Source organism: Orcinus orca, chromosome 9 (genome assembly GCF_937001465.1).
Source record: "Orcinus orca chromosome 9, mOrcOrc1.1, whole genome shotgun sequence".
In the NCBI taxonomy this organism is placed as follows: domain Eukaryota; kingdom Metazoa; phylum Chordata; class Mammalia; order Artiodactyla; family Delphinidae; genus Orcinus; species Orcinus orca.
This window is the reverse complement of record NC_064567.1, coordinates 72482331-72501276: the sequence shown is the minus strand read 5'-3', so window position 1 is coordinate 72501276 and position 18946 is coordinate 72482331. Positions and strand designations below refer to the sequence as shown.

At 38.9% G+C, this 18946-nt stretch overlaps 1 protein-coding gene and 1 long non-coding RNA gene across 4 annotated transcripts in view; both read right to left on the bottom strand.

Annotated features, from left to right (window-relative positions):
* ITGB8 (integrin subunit beta 8) overlaps window positions 1–7074 on the bottom strand; it is a 96470-nt gene extending 89396 nt beyond the window's left edge. For 2 of the 3 annotated variants that reach the window (XM_004263452.3, XM_049714590.1), the window contains exon 1: window positions 6373–7074. In XM_004263452.3, coding sequence (XP_004263500.1) covers window positions 6373–6499 — 127 coding nt within the window. In that variant the 5' untranslated portion in view covers window positions 6500–7074. The remainder of the gene's footprint in view (window positions 1–6372) is intronic. The other variant, XM_049714589.1, reaches the window with a different exon arrangement.
* The window catches only part of LOC125965339 (uncharacterized), a 702471-nt gene that overhangs the window by 89396 nt on the left and 594129 nt on the right, over window positions 1–18946 (bottom strand). The gene's annotated exons all lie outside the window — the stretch shown is intronic.

Here is an 18946-nt window from a genome sequence, read left to right as displayed (position 1 = left end):
TAACACATTGGAAATCCTGTGGGAGGCAGAGTTTCACTCCAGTTTACGCCCGTAAGGCCACATGTCTTCTCGCCCTTTCTTACTCCCATATGAAAACAACCATAGTGAGGTGTATATGAGGTTGAGAGTATTTGCCTCCACAGGAGGTATGTTTTCACCATGCCCTGATTCACAAATCTTTATCCTCCTCGCTGCAGTTACTCCGTGAGGGTAACAGCATTACATGGCATAGCCCAGCAATCTCCAGGGAAGGAGGTCCAAACTCTGTTCCTAGGCTTCCGTGCTCTCACATGCATGTTACCTATGGCCATTGTTTCCTTGCCTCCTGGACAACCCTGAAACACCCAGATTTCCACCACAATTCACCTTTGCACACCAACAATTAAGAAAGGGGATGAATGAAAGGCCTTTTTCCAAATATGCCATGGGCCTCCTCATGAAGGTCCTCTATCTGACAGTCACACTGAATGTATAACTTCAACATCTAGAAACTTTTTAAATCAAGTATGAGGCAGCATAACCGAATTCAGATCCCATCTTTTCTACTTACTAGCTAGGTGATTTTCAGTGAGTTACTTATCTCCTCTGTGCTTCAGTTTTCTCATTTCTATAACAGGAATAACAATTCTACCTCTCTCATAGTGTTAGTATGAAGGTTAAATTAATGTGGTAAATCATTTATATCAGTGCATGGCACAGAGAGAGAGCTACCCAGTTGTTTGTGAAATTACATGAGCATTGCACTTTCTTTCCACTACATATAGAAGCCATACTTATATGACATCTTTAGGATACAACTGGAAAAGTTACATTTTTAGAGATTAGCAGTTAGGTCACCTACTTAAGAAGCTCAGTATTTAATTATTCAATTTAATAAAATGCAATATGCATAAGCATAAAATATTTTTTCTATGGCTTCTTTTATAATCAATAAATAGCTTACAGAATACATTTCATATATAACTGGAGAAGATACATAGGGCCTCACAGTCCTCATGCTGGCAAAACTCCTCTAAATGTGTAGACTTGGGCTGCAACAGGGACTAGAGTTCTGAGGACCAAGAAGGACTGAGCATAAACAATACAGGATTGGTTATGAATGTTGTCAGGTCATTCAATGAACATATAAAAAGACTATTTCCTTATGTCACTTTGTTAAGGTAAGATTCAATAATATCAAAAATAACATAATTTTTATATAAGTTACTCATTGAGACCTATCACTGAGACCTATCAAACCAGTGAAAAGACATCATTTAAATGACTGAGAATGCTATACAACAGGCACTTTCAAAGAGGATGCTTTGAGCATCTTTCCTTAATAAGTACAAACAAGAGAAAGACTATATCACAAGGCAAACAGTTTATTACTTTTTAAGAAAACTGGATGGTCTCTGCATATCAGGCCCCATTTATTAAAGTTTAAAGAACTTTAGATAAAAACTGTACCCTCTGAGATCCATCTAGTGATCAATAGAATGGCCCTGGGGGAGAGGAGTGGTGAACAAAGTGAAAATTTAACATAAACTATACCTGGATAAATCTAATTTAGCAGGTGGGGCAGAAAAGGCTGTTAAAAAACACAGACCAGATTATCTCAAATACTTTATTTGCTTCAAGGAAGGTTCATTCAAAATGGAGTACAGGAAAATTGAAAAGGCAATATACTGTTGCTATATCATGTTATTTCTTATGTCTCATAAAAATATCAAATTGGACTGAAAACTGATTATCTTGTTAACTGTCTACATTAAATCCTATTCAATAGTGTCCCTTTCTCTTCTAAACTATATCCTCTGACTTCCCTTGTTTTATTAAAGTTACTAATTTTGTTTTCAGTCCAATCAAGGCTTAATTAGCTTAATAGGTATATATATTCATGAATAAATAATATATCTTTAAGACTTAAACATACATTTAAAAAAATATCAGCTGGTTAATATTATTCTAAGATCTTTTTCTACCTGGTCAGTCCTCTTATTCTTCAGAGTGCTATATATGGCTCTACCACTTGAAGATATCCTATACTTAAAAAAAAAGTTATGGTATTAATTCAACTCAACTTTTATCAAATCTGAGTGGACGAAAGAAAATCACAGCAAAATCAGCTTTTTAGGCAATTGAGGTGGTGAACTGACCATGGAATGTGGGAGAAACAGAGAAATCAAGGGTGCTGCCAAAGTGTTATCCCAAACTACTGGAAGACTGACATCGCTTACTGAGATGAATAAGTGTGTGAAAGGAGCAAACCTGAGGGAGAAAATTGGAAGTTTGGTTTTGACTATGTTAGGGTTAACTTTGCCTTTAGACATACAGTGGAGATGTTGAATAGGCAGTTTGCTAGACCCTCTGGAGATGAGATGAGAGGGCAGGACTGGAGTTGTCAGCATAGAAATGGTATTTAATACCCAAGACCTGATCAGTCCACCTGAGACCAGTATATATCTAGAAGAGAACATCTGAGGGCTGAATCCTGGGCCACTCCTATATTTGGAGGTTGGGACATGAGAAAGAACCAACATCAGGGATGGAGAAGGAGCTTAAACCAAGAGAATGTGGGTCCAGGAAGCCAAGGAAAGAAGTGTTTCAAAGGTGGGAGTGATCAACAGTGTCAACTCGCCGACAGATGGTAGGTCAAGAAGGATGAAGACAATGAACTGACCATCGGTTTGACAATAGGAAGGTCACTGATCTTAACAGAGTGGTGTAACTTCAGGGATGGTAAAGAAATCCTGAGCAATGGATTAAAAGAGAAGGTGAGGAGAATTGGAGATAGCAAGTATGGACAACTCTTTCAAGAATTTTTGCTACAAAGGAGACAGAAATAGAAGATGAGAGCTATTACAGCATGTATGGATATGCATATGCTGCAAATGATCTAGCAGAGAGGAGAAAACTGATGGTGCAAGAGACAGGGGGAACATTCCTTAAAACTGAAACTCAAACAAGGTATACTTGCTGTGATTCCACTGGAATAAAGTAATTACATTTGTCTGTATTTTTTCTTTTTCATATGCATGCATACTTTTTAAAGAATATTTTTAATGGAGCTATATAATAGAACCACTGAGAAGCAAATACTTGAAACTGTCTTTGCCTTTGCTTGCCTCCCTCACTTCCGCATTCCTCCCTTTAAAGATAGTGGACGTTCTTGTGGCCCTAAATTTTAGCTAAAAAAATTCGTGTTATGGGAATTAATGAAGCGTGCTTCTCCTCCAGTAGTATTTTGATTTACTGATATATTTTAGGACAAAATGATACGAGACATTTGCTTCAAAATAGTCTTCTTGGGGGAAGGGAATGAAATGCGTGGGGGAAGACATGAAAGAAGTTGGGCTTCAGTTGATAGTTGATGAAGCTGGGTGATGGGTCTGTGGTGATTCCTTACACCATTCTTTCTTCTTCTCTGTGTGTTTGAAAATGTCCGTAATATAAAGTTAAAAATTAGAAGAAACATAGTGTCAATACCATGCTTAATCCAAAGAAATCCATTAAATGGTGAAAATTTTGATAATTTGGTAACAGGTGAAAGAACTGTTCAGGGGCACAGGAATTTTTATGTCATTTTTCAAATCATATCACCTACTTTGCTGGTATGATTTGAAAATATACAGCACAAACATAGCCTTTTCATATACAGTACAAGCTTTTTTATCGGAAAGTATCTCAGTTGCTTTAAGATAGAATTAATTTGGATGCTTATTGTGCAAATAATTTGGAAAACTGGATTTTTAAAAATGAAGCGTTGGTTCTCTTAAATATCCTCTCACTTTAGGTAAGCATAAAGAATTCTGAAACTTATTCTATAAAACATGTTCTGAGATAATATACTACACTTATAAAACAATGCTAATCCAGTTGATTGTTATGTAAAAGAATAAATAGTTGATTATGCACAGAAGGTGAAATTTCAGCGCAATAGTTATCACTTTCCAAAAAGAAATGGTAGTTTCTGAAATTTGTCACTCTTATGTTGCTATATAAAAATTTAGGTTAAAAAGATTTTTAGCCTTTCAAAACTAGCAAATGTAGAAACAGCAGTGTTAGTACATTAGCTCTTCAAATATTAACCATTAGGTATTCTCTAGTGTTTTCCAGTTACTCATTAACCATTTTATAGTGTTACTGTTTCTCTGATTGTCGGTAATTTCCACCAAGGAAAGTTGAAAAACAAACTCCAATAATTTTTTTTCTAGATCAGAATAATGTTCAGATTTTATTAATAACATCCCCCTTTCTCACTATATATTCATTATTAAAAGTCCACTATGTATTTGGGACCTGTAAATTCTACTTCAAAAATTAAACCCAAAGTTGTGCTGTTTATGGTTTCTTTTGTATGGCTTTATTGCCCTCAACATTTCCTTGGTGTAAACTACTGAGCAAGGGAACAAGATTTCCTTTGTAAGTGATACCTAAATTCCTATTCTGCTTTAAGCATCTAATTTGTACTGTGAAGACATATAATTTGAGACTTGTAGCTATATCACAAAAGTACAACAGTTTACGCTGATCTCTAATTTTCTGAGTTGTACTGGCTATAATTTAAATTTTTTGCATGTTTTTAACTGCAGTGCAAACCAGTATACATCAGAAATCTTTGTATATTGACAGAGACTAGGAAAAGGATGCCTTGTTCTGATTTCAGATAAGCATTCCCTTTTCACAACTGCAGGTGCAAGAGAGCTCATTCATAATATTTGCTTCAAATCAGCTACAGTCACTGGATGGAAATACAATGCTATTACACGAGAACTTGACTAATCTTTACAAACACAATGAATATTTTTTAAAAACTCACAATTACTAGCAAAATCTGGGGGCAAGTAGCACTTTTTCTTTTGCCTAAGTATTGGGAACAAAATATACTCTGTTGACACGAGTTTTGGTCATCTTACTAGTGTATGTGCGTGTGTATGTATTTACTAAATCCAGAAAAATACTTTGTCACTTATTGACACAGGATGGAGTTATGCTCAGTGGTGTCACTTAACCGATAATTGATAATGTTACTTTTTCCTTTGCCTTAAGTTTCACTTATTTTGAAATCAACTTATAAGCCAAAAAAGAGCCACAAGATAAAAATTAACTCTAACTGCTCTCATTTCACACAGTTGGATAAATCTTCTTTGGAAACAAATATTAGACAGCTGTGTATGCAACCAATAAGTGAAGCTAGCATGTTTCCATTATAAACCCTTATTTATAAGGTTATGACTTGATGGTTTTAATTAGCTTCAGGCAGAAATTTGGCTCATCAATTCAAAGCATAGGAGAACATTTTAGTATACAGAACAATTACAACTCTCCTTCAACAGGAGAGGCCAGAGAAAGGCTCTAATAGAATTTAAGTCTCAATGACCAAACACAGATAAAGTAAACATGTTCCAAAAAGTATGGCAATAATCATTGCATTGGCAAAAATAAATATTTGGCCTACATTTAATACCAATAAGAACTCATCCTAAATTCATGATTATTATTATCACTTACTTTATGTCTTACTGTTTGCTAACAATCCAGTACTGCCACCTTAAATTTGCATCTAATTCACAAGTGCCAAAGCACCTTTTCATACACTATTTGACTTGAGCTTCTCTTTGTGATTTGTAAAATGAGGGGACAATATCCTATATAAAGAAGTATCCTCTCCAAATCAGGTAGTTCTGACAAAAGTGGCTTGCCTGGACTGAAAGGTGTCAATCCTGCTCTCGGGTTCTGTCTCAGGGTCTCGGTCTCAAGGATTGATCTCACTGAGGGATGAGTTAGCTAGGAATTGTTTCTTGAGCTGAAAAAACAGTGACTTAAAGCAAGAATATTCTTCATATATGTTTAAGTCATTCAAGCTGAGCACTATGGTAGAGGAAACTTGTGTGCAGCTATCCTTTTCTTTCATGGACTCAAAAACAGAACGCTCACTCTCATTATACCAATTTATCCTCAGGCTTGAATCAAATGCAAGCTAGGGGTTAGTGGACCCACATACTAGAAAGATGGGGAGCATCTTCAAGGATGCCTTCAAGGAGGATGCTTTCAAGGAGGATGCCTTCAAGGACGGGGCAGAACCCCTAAACGGGCTTCTGTAAATACGGCCCACCACCCTTCCAAACTTCCATGCTATTACTGCCTCCCTCAGCAATACACAGGGTCTCCTCAGGTAATCAGTTATTGCTGTCCCTCTAGGGAGGAAACGCTTGACACCTGGCCTCCCTCGAGCCACCTGCAACGGAGAACGGCGCCACACACCCACCCTTCTGAAGTTCTCTGCAGATGGAGGCTGTCACCGGGCCGCTTACCTGGCCGGGATGCTCTTCGTGACAGCCCAAGACCTTTGAGGAAGGGAAGAAAACAGAAGAAAACAAAACAACTTACCACTTTGGCCCAGTCCAAGAACAACTGAAAACACCCAGGCCGCCCGGAGGAATGGGGCAGGACCTGGCCTGCAGTTTTGCAGGCAGACTAATGTGGCAGTAAAAAAAGCCAGGGCCGAGCGGCACATAATGCAAAGCAGCCCGCACTGCACCGCGCCCGCCGCCTGGCTGCTAACCGGATGCGCGCTCGCGCTCCCGGGCGCGAAGTGCCAAGTGTTGCTAGGACGTTTCCAGCAGGCCCGGCAGGCGGACCCCGCGGCTCGGAGCAAACGATGCAGGTACGGCGGCCTGAGCACAGCTCGGCATTTCAGGGCCCCCGCGGCCCTCCCAGCTCCGCACGGCTGGTCCCGCGATCTCCGCGAGAAGCACCTCCTCTGACGGCCAAAGGCCCGGGGCGGCGACGCGAGCAAAGGCTCCGCAGCCCGCTCTGGGACAAAGAAAAGAGCTTTTGTCTCTCTCCAGCCGATGGGGCTTCTGCTGCATAAATCAGCTTAGCGAAGAGCCAAACACAATCAAACCCAAACAAAGCCCGAAGCTGGGGGGAAAAACCAGCCTAATGTACATTCAGTGGGTGATGCTGCCTCTGTGGGAGGGGACGCTGGCGAGGCCGAAGGGGAAAAAAGTCGATGGCGCATCAATGAGGTCGAGCTTCTTCCACAGGTGGGCAGGGAAGCCAACTTCACTTAATTGCAACTTTGCAGCCTCGTCAGCTGAGCAGCGGGCAAAGTCGAAGAGGCAGTGTCCTGGTTGGCGAGGGAGGAAGCTTGATGTGCCAGCAGCAGGGGGAGGCGGCCCCGGAGCGCCCTAGAAGCCCCCGCCGGCGCCCGCGGACACCGAGTGAGGCATCGCAGCTCCCTGCTTGACCGGGAGTGGAGCGCACGGCCGCGAGCGCAGGAGGAGAGGTCCCCCAGGGGTGCAGGAGCCTGGCTTCACGGGGGCGGGTGCTTCGTGCACTCGTCCTTTGGCTCCAGTGTGCTGCTCAGGCGTCCCGCCGTCCGGAGCCGGGACAGCTGTCGCGGTCTGGGATGCACCCCGGAGAGGATGAGAAGGAGGCGAGGCTGGCGAGGGGCGGGGGAGGAATGGTCCTGCCCCGGCCCCGCTGGGGTGGGGAGGGAGGGTTGGGGCTCCCAAAGTGCTGCTAGCTAGGCGCGTTCGGGCTGCGAGTTGCTAGGAAACCGCCCCACGCTACAGAGTTCCTTGCCGCGGAGGCTCGGGCTGCAGCAACAGCTCGGAGCAGCGTGGGCGGGACATTGGTGAGGCATGAAGTCACCGCGGCCCACACTCGCTCTTTGTTTTGCTCACTCCAGCTCTTTTTCCTCCCCTTGGCTCTGAGAGTTGCCATTCCCATCGTTCACAAGAACTCCTGATGCGTAGCCGCGCAGCAGGAATCTCACACCGTGTTCTCTTTCCCCCTCCTCTCCGAATCCCTACATCCCAACGCTCGCCTAGGTGGCGCGGAGACTAGCTCAGCAAGACTGGCAGCTGTGCGCAAACCCCAGCCTCTGACCCCGAAGCTGAGCGTTCCTTTGTTGGGAGATACTGCTCGGCAGCTGCCACAGACTACGTGGAGTCCAGGCACCTTTCCCCGCCCCCCAACACCCTCTGTTTCGCTGGTGAGCACTGCCCACTTTGCTGGCAGAGTTCGGAGCTCACCCTTTGCCCCACCCCGAGACCGTCGTCTCCCCAACCCTTGGAGAGTTGGGCCGGTCCGCAGGGGCTGTACCCGGAGTTGCAGCTGAAATTTCTCACGGCTCCTTCTCCACTCCGAGCCTCAGCCCTTGAGGTGGACAGCCCTGCTCTTCCCAGGGTCTGGTGGTGGCTCTGGGCTTTTGCCAGTCACGGTGGATCTTTTGACCTTAAGCGTCACCTTCCAAATAAACGGAACAAAGAAGTTACAAAGGGCGGCGGAGCAGAAGAGTGAGACTAAAGAGAGGAGGTGGGAGGGCCGTTCTGCCTGTTGGCAGCTCAGAAATATCGGTTCAAGCCTGGAGCGGGTGTTAAGCCCGGCAACTGTCGGGGAAGCCGCGCGCCTTCTTGGGTCCCATTCCTACGACGTTACGTCGAGGGAGGGAACCCAGTCCCCCGGATTGAAAACAAGGCGCTGTTTCCAATCTGAGACACAGGCTGATGGTTCTCTTTTTCCTCTAGGGGCAGGAGAGGTTCCCCGTGGTAAAGTCTGACCTCTCATTTTTCCACTAGCAGCCTGCCCGATATCTTTCATAGAGCACCGCCTCTTACAGGCATCAGAGCATTCCAGCCAGGTCAAGGTGAAATATGCGGGAGTTTCCCTCCTTCTTATTTGTTTAATAGTTTCCATCTCCATATTTGGAGTAAAAAAACAAGTAGGAGGCTTTCTCGCTCTTTATTTTTCTTTCTTTCTGTTTTCTAATTGTTAACTGAGTGAATGGAAAGTACCTGGTTAATAAACCACGACATTAAAAACTCCCCCTTTTCAGGTGTGGACTGCACGTTGGGGCCCACAGGCTTAGCTAAGCAAACCAGGAACGCAGGTGGAAAATTACAAGTGCCCTGGATCTACAAAGCAGGTCCTTTTGAGAGACCAAATGAATGACCCAAACCTGAAAAAACTGATGCTTGTAAACGTAATTCCACTCTTGGCAATGTACTCTATATAGAATTAAATCCAGCCCAGCTTCATTTTTTATTTTCTTTCCTTAGTTCCAAGTTTGAACAGCTATAGTTTTGCTTTCGGTGGTCTTAAAGGAAGGATCCTGAAAAATGGCTGGAGTGGGGATGAGGATTTGAAATTTGAACACAAAAGGAACATATTCAGGCTTTGATTAGTGACTCTTCAGTGAGGCAGCATGTGTATTCTCCAGAGATTAGTTCACAACCCTAAGGAATGCAGCCACCCTTGAGACAGTGCAGTGCTACAATAAAGAAAAAAGGTCAATCCATAATCCCTATAAGGATGTATGTGTAAGTACACTCTGCATTGTTGAGTGACTATCACATCAGAGTTTTATGACATTTTTAATTCTTAGTATTGGAAATGTAAATGGAAGTTACAATATTAAATAAAATAAATTTATGCAAATAATGAAAGTAACTGTGAAATATGATAAGGTATGTACAAATTTCTTAAACTCTATATTGTTAGATGTTGATATATTCTATATACTAAGCCAAAACAACTGTGTAGCAAGAGGAATAAAACAAAGCTTGTAAATCGGTAAGCTTGTAAATTTTGAAGCCCTTTGGAAAGAAAGAATTCTGTGTTGTGTTATATGAAGCCCATGCAAATATATGTCAGTATACCAGTTTTATGGAGATGTTGAAGAATAAGCACACCTCCATATATTGTCACTCCCCCGTTGCAAAGAGGTTATAATTCCGATTATCAAAATAAAATAAGAGAATATTGCAGCTGTGAGACTACGATTGCAAATTATTTACACATTTGGGGCTGTATTACAAAGACAAAAGGGAATTCTCCCGAGTCTTCCAAATCATCTGTAAGGGTTTCTTACAGTAAATATAACTAGTGGCCCAGGAGCAAAAAGTTTGCTTGTTTCCAACAACAACAAAAAAAATTTCACCACAACTCGTCCTTTTTCCTGTAAGAAAATGTACAGGATATTGTGAAGAAATGTAGTATTATTCTCTTCATATATTACCTGAAGAATTCTAACAGAGAAAAAATGTTCCAGAAGATGGTGACTTGAGTAATTTTTGTTTCTTTCGTGTTCTGCTGTCTTGCTTTGAAATTTCTGACAGGTGATTTTTCATCATTTGTGTTAATGAGAGCAAGTGAAATTCACAGATAGTCTAAAAATAACATTTTAGCTATTCATTTCAGGCTTCCTATCATCAGAATCTTTTAGTTGCTAATAAGTCATAAAATTGGATGAATTAAGTTTCTGACCTACTACTCCTTTAACCTTGATTTCTCACTAATAGTTTATGGTGAGAAATGAATAAGCTATAGACAGTTAACAGGAGTGAGAGAGACATCTGAGAGACTGACTGCTCCTTTTAGTGTGTGTTCAACCTTTAAGTAGATTTTGTCCAAATTATTGACCCCATAGTTACAGCTAAAACCATATTCACATTTTAATATTGTATCTTTCTGAAGTTGGATCAGAGATTTTCAAAGTTTTATACAGAGGTTTTAAGCTGATGTTCACAAGTTGTCTACGAACTTGCTTCATCTACAGCTTTTAGGAGATGAATGATCTGAATGATCAAGCCAGTGGGATATAGTATTATGACTATGACTTCTAGATTCTTCCAATGATAAAGAATGTAAGCCATCAGGAGGTAATTTACAGAAAGTAGTGTTCCTCATACTGTGAACTGAGGACTGCCTACAACATAGTCACCTGTAGAGTGATTCCTTACTCTATTCCAGGAGATTCTGAATTCGTAGATTTGGTGTGATGTCCAGCAATATGCATTATTACAAACTTCTCAAATACTTCTTTATTTACTGTGGTTTAAGAACCCCTGCCATAATGGATTAATGCAGAGACTCCTCAAAGGCCTCATGTGTGCTTAGTGATAAACTCCAGTGTCAGGTGCAAAGTCAAAGAAAAATGAACTGCTGGAGCCAATGCCTCTTTCCAAGGTATTCTATGGATGAATAACTGTGTGAGATGTTAATATTTTCAGAAATAAGACTTCCATGATTAAGTTTAGGAAATGCTGGGTTAAAGTTAAGTTAAATCCTTTGCTGGACAATTTTTTAGGAACTTAAATAGGCTAACATGCAACTGGATTCTCCAAAGGAAGAATCCTTTATTCAGAGAACATCTCACAGACTAATTTTACATAAAGCACACTGCTGAACTAATACTACTGTAGAAATGTGGAAACTAAAAACCAGGTTGATGAAGAGGCTGACCTCACTTCTTCAAGAGAATTACTGAGCAAGCATGAATCAGAGCTCTGATTCTTCACCACCACCTCATATCAGTGATGACTTTTGGTTTCAAGTAAGAGTCAGACTGTAACTGTCATAAGTAAGAAAAGGAAACTATTGGAAGTATATTGGGAGCTCACAGAATTAGCAGGAGGCTGAGAGACCAAGATTAAATAAGGCCAGAAACCAAGGAAGGCGTAAGCAGTAGCAGTAAGTCTCCAAAAAATAAGAATGCTCTCTAATCATCCTTTCATCTTTGGACCACTTGCTTAAGATTCAGAATCCTGGTTGAGAATATCTAATTTTCAGAACTTTCATCACATGCCAGTCCCCTGGCTTTCTGGGAGTGGAGAGAAGGAAGGAGGAGCTCTTTTTGCCTTTGGCTTCCTTAGTGGAAAATAAAATACTATTTTCCAACAAGATGACACAAAATTATCTTAGGTTGATGAAGGAAGCCCTGTAAAGTGACAGATGCTCATTACTCACATATCCTGAATTCCATGGACTACTGCTTTGCATTACAGTTGAATTTTAGGTAATGATGTAGCTTTAATTTAGCTACCCTACCCACTAACCAATGCTTTGGTTGACAATATTAGTTATTTTCATGGGTGCTTTTGAATGAAACATTTTATCTGTGCATAGTCAAATTCTAGCTTTCTGTTATCCTTCTATATATAGCACATAGCAAATTAATGCTTATTTAGCCTTTAACTGATTATCAGTATGATTATAGAGATGTGATGATGTTTAGATTAATTAGCTTAGTGAAATTTTTCATTGACAAAGTTTGTAGTAGACACTACTGTTGACATTCATGTGTCCCTCTGGGCATACCACTTCATTCCACCCAGGCAGAAGTGCTGGGAAATGAACACTTCTGGACACTGTCTCAACCAAGGACTGACCTGATGGGAAGTGAGGTATGAATACCCCAGCTCCCTTGCTCCTTGAAAGGAATCATTTTGGGCCTTGTGTTCCATACTAGTGCTTCTCAAACTATTTTTGGACCAGTTTTTCATTTTCAATCCATCATGGATTGGAAAAAAATAAAACGAATTGTTAGAAAAATGGATGTTGGGGCTTCCCTGGTGGCACAGTGGTTAAGAATCCACCTACCAATGCAGGGGACATGGGTTCAAGCCATGGTCCGGGAAGATCCCACATGCCGTGGAGCAACTAAGCCCGCATGCCACAACTACTGAGCTTGTGTCCCACAACTACTGAAGCCCACATGCCTAGAGCCCATGCTCTGCAACAAGAGAAGCCACCACAATGAGAAGCCTGTGCACAACAATGAAGAGTAGCCCCCTCTCACCGCAACTAGAGAAAGCCCACGCGTAGCAACAAAGACCCAATGTGGACAAAAATGAATGATAAAATAAATTTGAAAAAAAAGAAAAATGGAAGTTACAAAAATGTCAAGTTGTTATCAAAGTTTCTAAGTACTTACTTTTACTTTTTATGTATTCTTTTTCCTGGGTGCATCTTAAACAGTTCAAGGACTGGTTCTGTCACACGCTATATTTTGAGTAATACTGAGCACTGTTTCCCTAGGTTCCCTGTAGGAGTAAGCTGTAGTTGCCCACAGGGATAACTGTATTCAAACATCCTTCATTCACTGCCTTTCCCTCCTTCCTTTCTCCACTGTTCCCTGATACTTTCTTGTCTCAGGGTCCTCTTCTGGAGGAACCTAAACTAAAACGAGTAATAATGAGCCTGGAAACTACTCTATGGTGTTCTCTGTGTGTGAATTTGAATTTTATTCTTGTCTAGCTATAAGGCAACCTGCAGAATAAAAAGCACCAAGGGCTTTGGAATCTGTACAAACTAATTTTTAATCTGCTACTTAGTAGTGTAGAATCATGGGCAAGTTATTTAACTTCACTGAGATTGAGTTTATTCATTTATACAGTGATAAAATTAAAATAGCTACCAAAATTGCAAATTAAAACAAGATACTACTACACTTCTATTAGAATGGCCAAAATCCCAAACACTGACACTACCAAATGCTGGTGAGGATGTGGAGTAACAGGGACCCTCACTCAGTATTGGGGGGAATGCAAAATGTTGCAGCCATTTTAGAAGAGTGGTGATTTCTTACAAAACTGAACACACTGTTACCATATAATCCATCACTTGCACTCTTTGGTATTTACCAAAAGGAGTTGAAAACTTATCTCCACACAAAAATCTGCACTTGGGACGTTTACGGCAGCTTTATTTATAATTGCTAAAAGTTGGAAGCAACCGGGATGTCCTTCAGGAGGTGAATGGATAAATACAAGGGGGTACATCCAGACAATGGAATATTATTCAGCACTAAGAAGAACTGAGCTATCAAGCCATGAAAAGACATGGGGAAAAGTTAAACGTATGTTGCTAAGTAAAAGAAGGCAATGCGAAAAGGCTACATACTCTATGATTCCAACTATATGATATTCTAGAAAAGGCGAAAGTACGGAGACAGGAAAAAGATGGTTGCCAGGTTAAGAGGGGAGGGAAGGGTAAATCGATGGAGCACAGGAGAATTATACTCTGTATAATACTGCAGTGGTGGATATATGTCATTGTACAATTGTTAAAACCCATAGAATGTACAACATCCAGAGTGAACTCTAATGTAAACTATGGACTTTGGGTGATAATGGTATGTCAGTGTAGGTTCATCCATTGTTTTAAGCGTACTGCTGTGGTATGGGGTTTTGATAGTGGGGGAAGCAAAATATGGGAGGGTAGGGAGCAAAAGGGAACTCTGTACTTTTCCATCAATTTTGCTGGGAACGTAAAACTACTATAAAAAGTAAAGTCTATTAACACGTGCACACACACACACACACACACACACACACACACACACACACACACTACTAAGTAAGATTATTATGAGAATCAAAGGAGAATGAAACATGTTAGAATTCACCATACATTATCCCAAGGGTTTTTGGGATGGTAATTTAGGTTACTTTAATTTCACCATGTAAACAACATTGAAAATGCATAAATACTTATTTCAAGACTTGCATATTGTCATAAAAATAACATCAAATATCTTTGGTTTTGCTGAATACATAACTTTCCTTTTCTGGTAACTATACAATTCTTTACCCACATTAATAGCTGTAGTGAGCATGTCTTTATATAGAAGCCTGTAATCCTAGCATTCTTTATGACAGCCTAGTTTTATGTCTCCTTAATCAAAAAGATTGTTCCGCAATCTTTTCAGCCTGAAGTCATCCTGTATAGTTTGACAGAAAGCTAACTATATGAAAGCTTCACATATTTGTACATGACAGGGACAACATACTTAATACTGCCTTTTATTTAAAATTTAGCATGTTTAAACTTATACTTAGTCAGGAGGGGAAATGAATATGTAATATGTTTTAAATATCATTGCTTTATTGCTCAGTACTCTAAATGTATAACAATGTTAAGGATCCACAGCTGGTTCTCCCAAATAAAGGTATCAGCAGACATTATAAAGACAACATTTCACCATTGACATAGTTCATCTGTTGAGCCATGGTGGTATGTGGACTGATTTGCACATCACTATACAGCTAAAGGGCTTTCTGAACTTCAGTAATTCAGAGTAAGCCCACGACTAAAATTCTCAGTATTTTCTCATGATCACATCGCCTCTGGAGAATGAAGTCACTACAAAATTTAAATTATTCTAATCAAATTCACATGGCATTTTTATACTTGGAATGCTTCCATTCTCAGCCCTGTTCTCCAATTTCAAAATTACTTCATGTTTCACCTTGAAGAATGTGACCTTTTAACATGGTGAGGAAATTCTTTGTAAATTAGGCACAGGATATTCAATTTAAACATTCATTTAATAGATATGTCAATATTTATTGAACGTTTACTATGTGTAAAGTGATAGGTCCTATGGAAAATACAAGCATTAGTAAAACCCAGTCCCTTTTCTCAAAGATATTATAATCTGATTTGGGAGTAATATATAATAATAAAAAAAAAAGATGACTGAGTTGGTAAATAGAATAGCTCAGCTGTTGACTCTACTATCAATGATGATTTAATATAACATAAGATATGCTTTGAATATCAATGTAGAGAGAATAATAAATTTAATAAATAGTGATGGGACAATGTGAGTTATTTGGAAAACATCCAACATGAATTTGAAATTTATTTTATTTTTTTATTTTTCCATCTGTAACTAAGCCTTTTTTCTCTTTTTTTCTTAAGTATAGTTGATTTACAGTATTATATTAGTTTCATGTGTACACCATAGTGATTCAATATTTTTATATATTATACTCCATTTGAAGTTATTACAAAATAATGGCTATATGTCCATGGGCTGTAGAATATATCCTGTTGCTTACCTATTTTATACTAGAAACTTACTTTATACCAAAATGCATTCATGATGGATTAAAGAGCTTAGTGTAAAACTTCAAAACTATATACATATAATTGTTTTCTGGTGTTGGTAATAAAAGTTCTTTCTAAATGTAAAAATAATGTATGCAATTTCAAAAGAACAGATCAACAAATTTGATATGATTTCTTTAAAACTTAGGTGTTTATAAATATTTCAAAAAAGGGTAAAAATACTTAACACAGAATATGTCCGTACAAATGGATAAGAAAACATTTAGTCTGCAATAGATAAATATATGCAGAAAGCATCAGCATATGATTCAAGGATAGGAAATACAAATGCTTAAAAACATGGCAGTTCAGTGCCATCAGCTATCCAAAAAATACTAATTAAAAAACTGAGATGCCATTTTTACCCATTAAATGCTCAAAGAATTTTTAAATGACAATACTTAATCTAACAATAGAAGGCTGAAATAGAAACTCATTAATCTTAGAATGGTAAATTGGCTCAAACTTTCTTACAATCCATTGACAGCATGTAATAAATCTTTAAACTATCTGAAACACTGATTTTATATCTGGAAAATTAGCCCCCTAAAGATTCAGAAATATAATAAAGTTATTTATAAAGATGCACATTTCAGTATGATAGAAATCACAACAACAACAAAAAATGCAAACGATATTTTGGTCACTAGAAGAATGCTTTTTAAAGCTAGAGTAGCAAAGAATATTATCAAGATTTTAGGTGTGCCCTAGGTATTACTGTTCTCTCTTAAAGATATGTACTGCATAACCCCTGTCTTTCATTAGTTAACAAATTTTATTAATCCCACCTTAGTGAAGCGTCTGCAGTCTTTTCCTTCCTATTTTATTTCTTTACTGCTGCCTTAGTTCAGGCTTTTCTCATCCTTATCTTGAACTCCCAGCCATCTCATTGCCACAGTGCTATGAGAGTTTTCCTTCCAAAATACAAATCTAAACTTGTTATCCTTCCTAAAGATTACTCTGGCTATTTGGGGTCCTTTGTGTTTCCATACAAATTTTAAAACTTTTGTTCTAGTTCTGTAAAAATGCCATTGGTAATTTGATAAGGATTGCGTTGAATCTGTAGATTGCCTTGGGTAGTGTACTCAGTTTCACAATATTGATTCTTCCAATCCAAGAACACGGTATATCTTGCCAGCTGATTGTGTCATCTTCAGTTTCTTTCATAAGTGTCTTGTAGTTTTCTGAGTACAGGTCTTTTGCCTCCTTAGGTAGGTTTATTCCTAGGTATTTTATTCTTTTTGATGTGATGGTAAATGGGATTGTTTCCTTAATTCCTCTTTCTCATCTTTTGTTGTTAGTGTGTAGAAATGCAACCAGTTTCTTTATATTACTTTTGTATCCTGCATATTTACTGAATGCATTGAGCTCTAGTAGTTTTCTGGGAGCATCTTTAGGGTTTTCTATGTTTAGTATCATGTCATCTGCAAACAATGACAGTTCTACTTCTTCTTTTCCAATTTGGATTCCTTTTATTTCTTTTTCTTATCTGATTACTGTGGCTAGGACTTCCAAAACTATGTTGAATAAAAGTGGCTAGAGTGGGCATCCTTGTCTTGTTCCTGATCTTAGAGGAAATGCTTTCAGCTTTTCACCATTGAGAATGATGTTAGCTGTGGTTTTGTCATACATGGCCTTTATTATGTTGAGGTATGCTTTCTCTGTACGCACTTTCTGGAGAGTTTTTATCATAAATGGATGTTGAATGTTATCAAAAGCTTTTTCTGCATCTATTGAGATGATCACATGTTTTTTATTCTTCAACTTGTTAATGTGGTTTATCACACTGATTGATGTGTGGATATTGAAAAATCCTTACATCCCTGCGATAAATCCCACTTGATCATGGTGTATGACCCTGTAATGCATTGTTTAGATTCAGTTTGCTGACATTTTGGGGAGGATTTTTGCATCTGTGTTCATCAGTGGTATCAGCCTGTAACTTTCTTTTTTTGTGATATCTTTGTCTGGTTTTGGTATCAGGGTGATGGTGACCTCATAGAATGAGTTCAGAAGTGTTTCTCCCTCTGCAATTTTTTGAAATAGTTTTAGAGGGATAGGTGTTAATTCTTCTCTAAATGTTTGGTATAATTTGCCTGTGAAGCCATCTGGTCCTGGACTTTTGTTTGTTGGGAATTTTAAAATCACGGATTCAATTTCAGTACTTGTAATTTGTCTGTTCATATTTTCTCTTTCTTCCTGGTTCAGTCTTGGGGGATTGTACCTTTCTAAGAATTTGTCCATTACTTCTAGCTTGTTCATCTTGTTGGCATATAGTTACTTATACTACACTCTTATGGTCTTTGGATTTCTGCGGTATCAGTTGTAATGCCTCTTTTTCATTTCTGATTTTATTGATTTGGGCCCTTCCCTTTTTTCCCTTGATGATCTGGCTAAAGGTTTATCAATTTTATTTATCTTTTCAAAGAACCAGCTTTTAGTTTCATTGATCTTTTTTATTTTATTTATTTATATGTTTGGTCTCTATTTTATTTATTTCTGCTCTGAGCTTTATGATTTCTATCTTTCTACTAATTTTGTTTTTTTGTTGTTCTTCTTTCTCTGGTTTCTTTAGGTGTAAGGTTAGGTTGCTTATTTGAGATTTTTCTTGATTCCTGAGGTAAGCTTGTATCACTATAAACTTCCCTCTTAGAACTGCTTTTGCTGCATCCCATAGGTTTTGGATGGTCAAGTTTTCATTTTCATTTGTCTCTAGCTATTTCTTGATTTACTCTTTGATTTCATCAGTGATCCACTGGTTGTTTAGTAGCATATTGTTTAGCCTCCTCATGTTTGTGATTTTGGAGTTTTTTTCTTGTAATTGATTTCTAATCTCATAGGCATTGTGGTTGGAAAAGATGCTTGATATGATTTCAATTTTCTTAAATTTACTAAGGCTTTTTTTGTGGCTCAGCATGTGATCTATCCTGGAAAATGTTCCCTGTGTACTTGAAAAGAATGTGTATTCTGCTGCTCTCAGGTGGAATGCTCTATAAATATCAATTAAGTTCACCTGGTCTAATGTGTCATTTAAGGCCTGTGTTCCCTTATTGATTTTCTGTCTAGATGATCTGTCCATTGGTGTAAGTGGTATATTAAAGTCCCCCACTGTTATTGTGCTACTGTCAATTTCTCCTTTTATGCCTGTTAACATTTGCCTTATATACTGAGTTGCTCCTATGTTGGGTGCATATATATTTAAATTGTTATGTCTTCCTCTTGGATTGATCCCTTGATCATGATGTAGTGTCCTTCTTTGTCTCTTGTAACAGCCTTTATT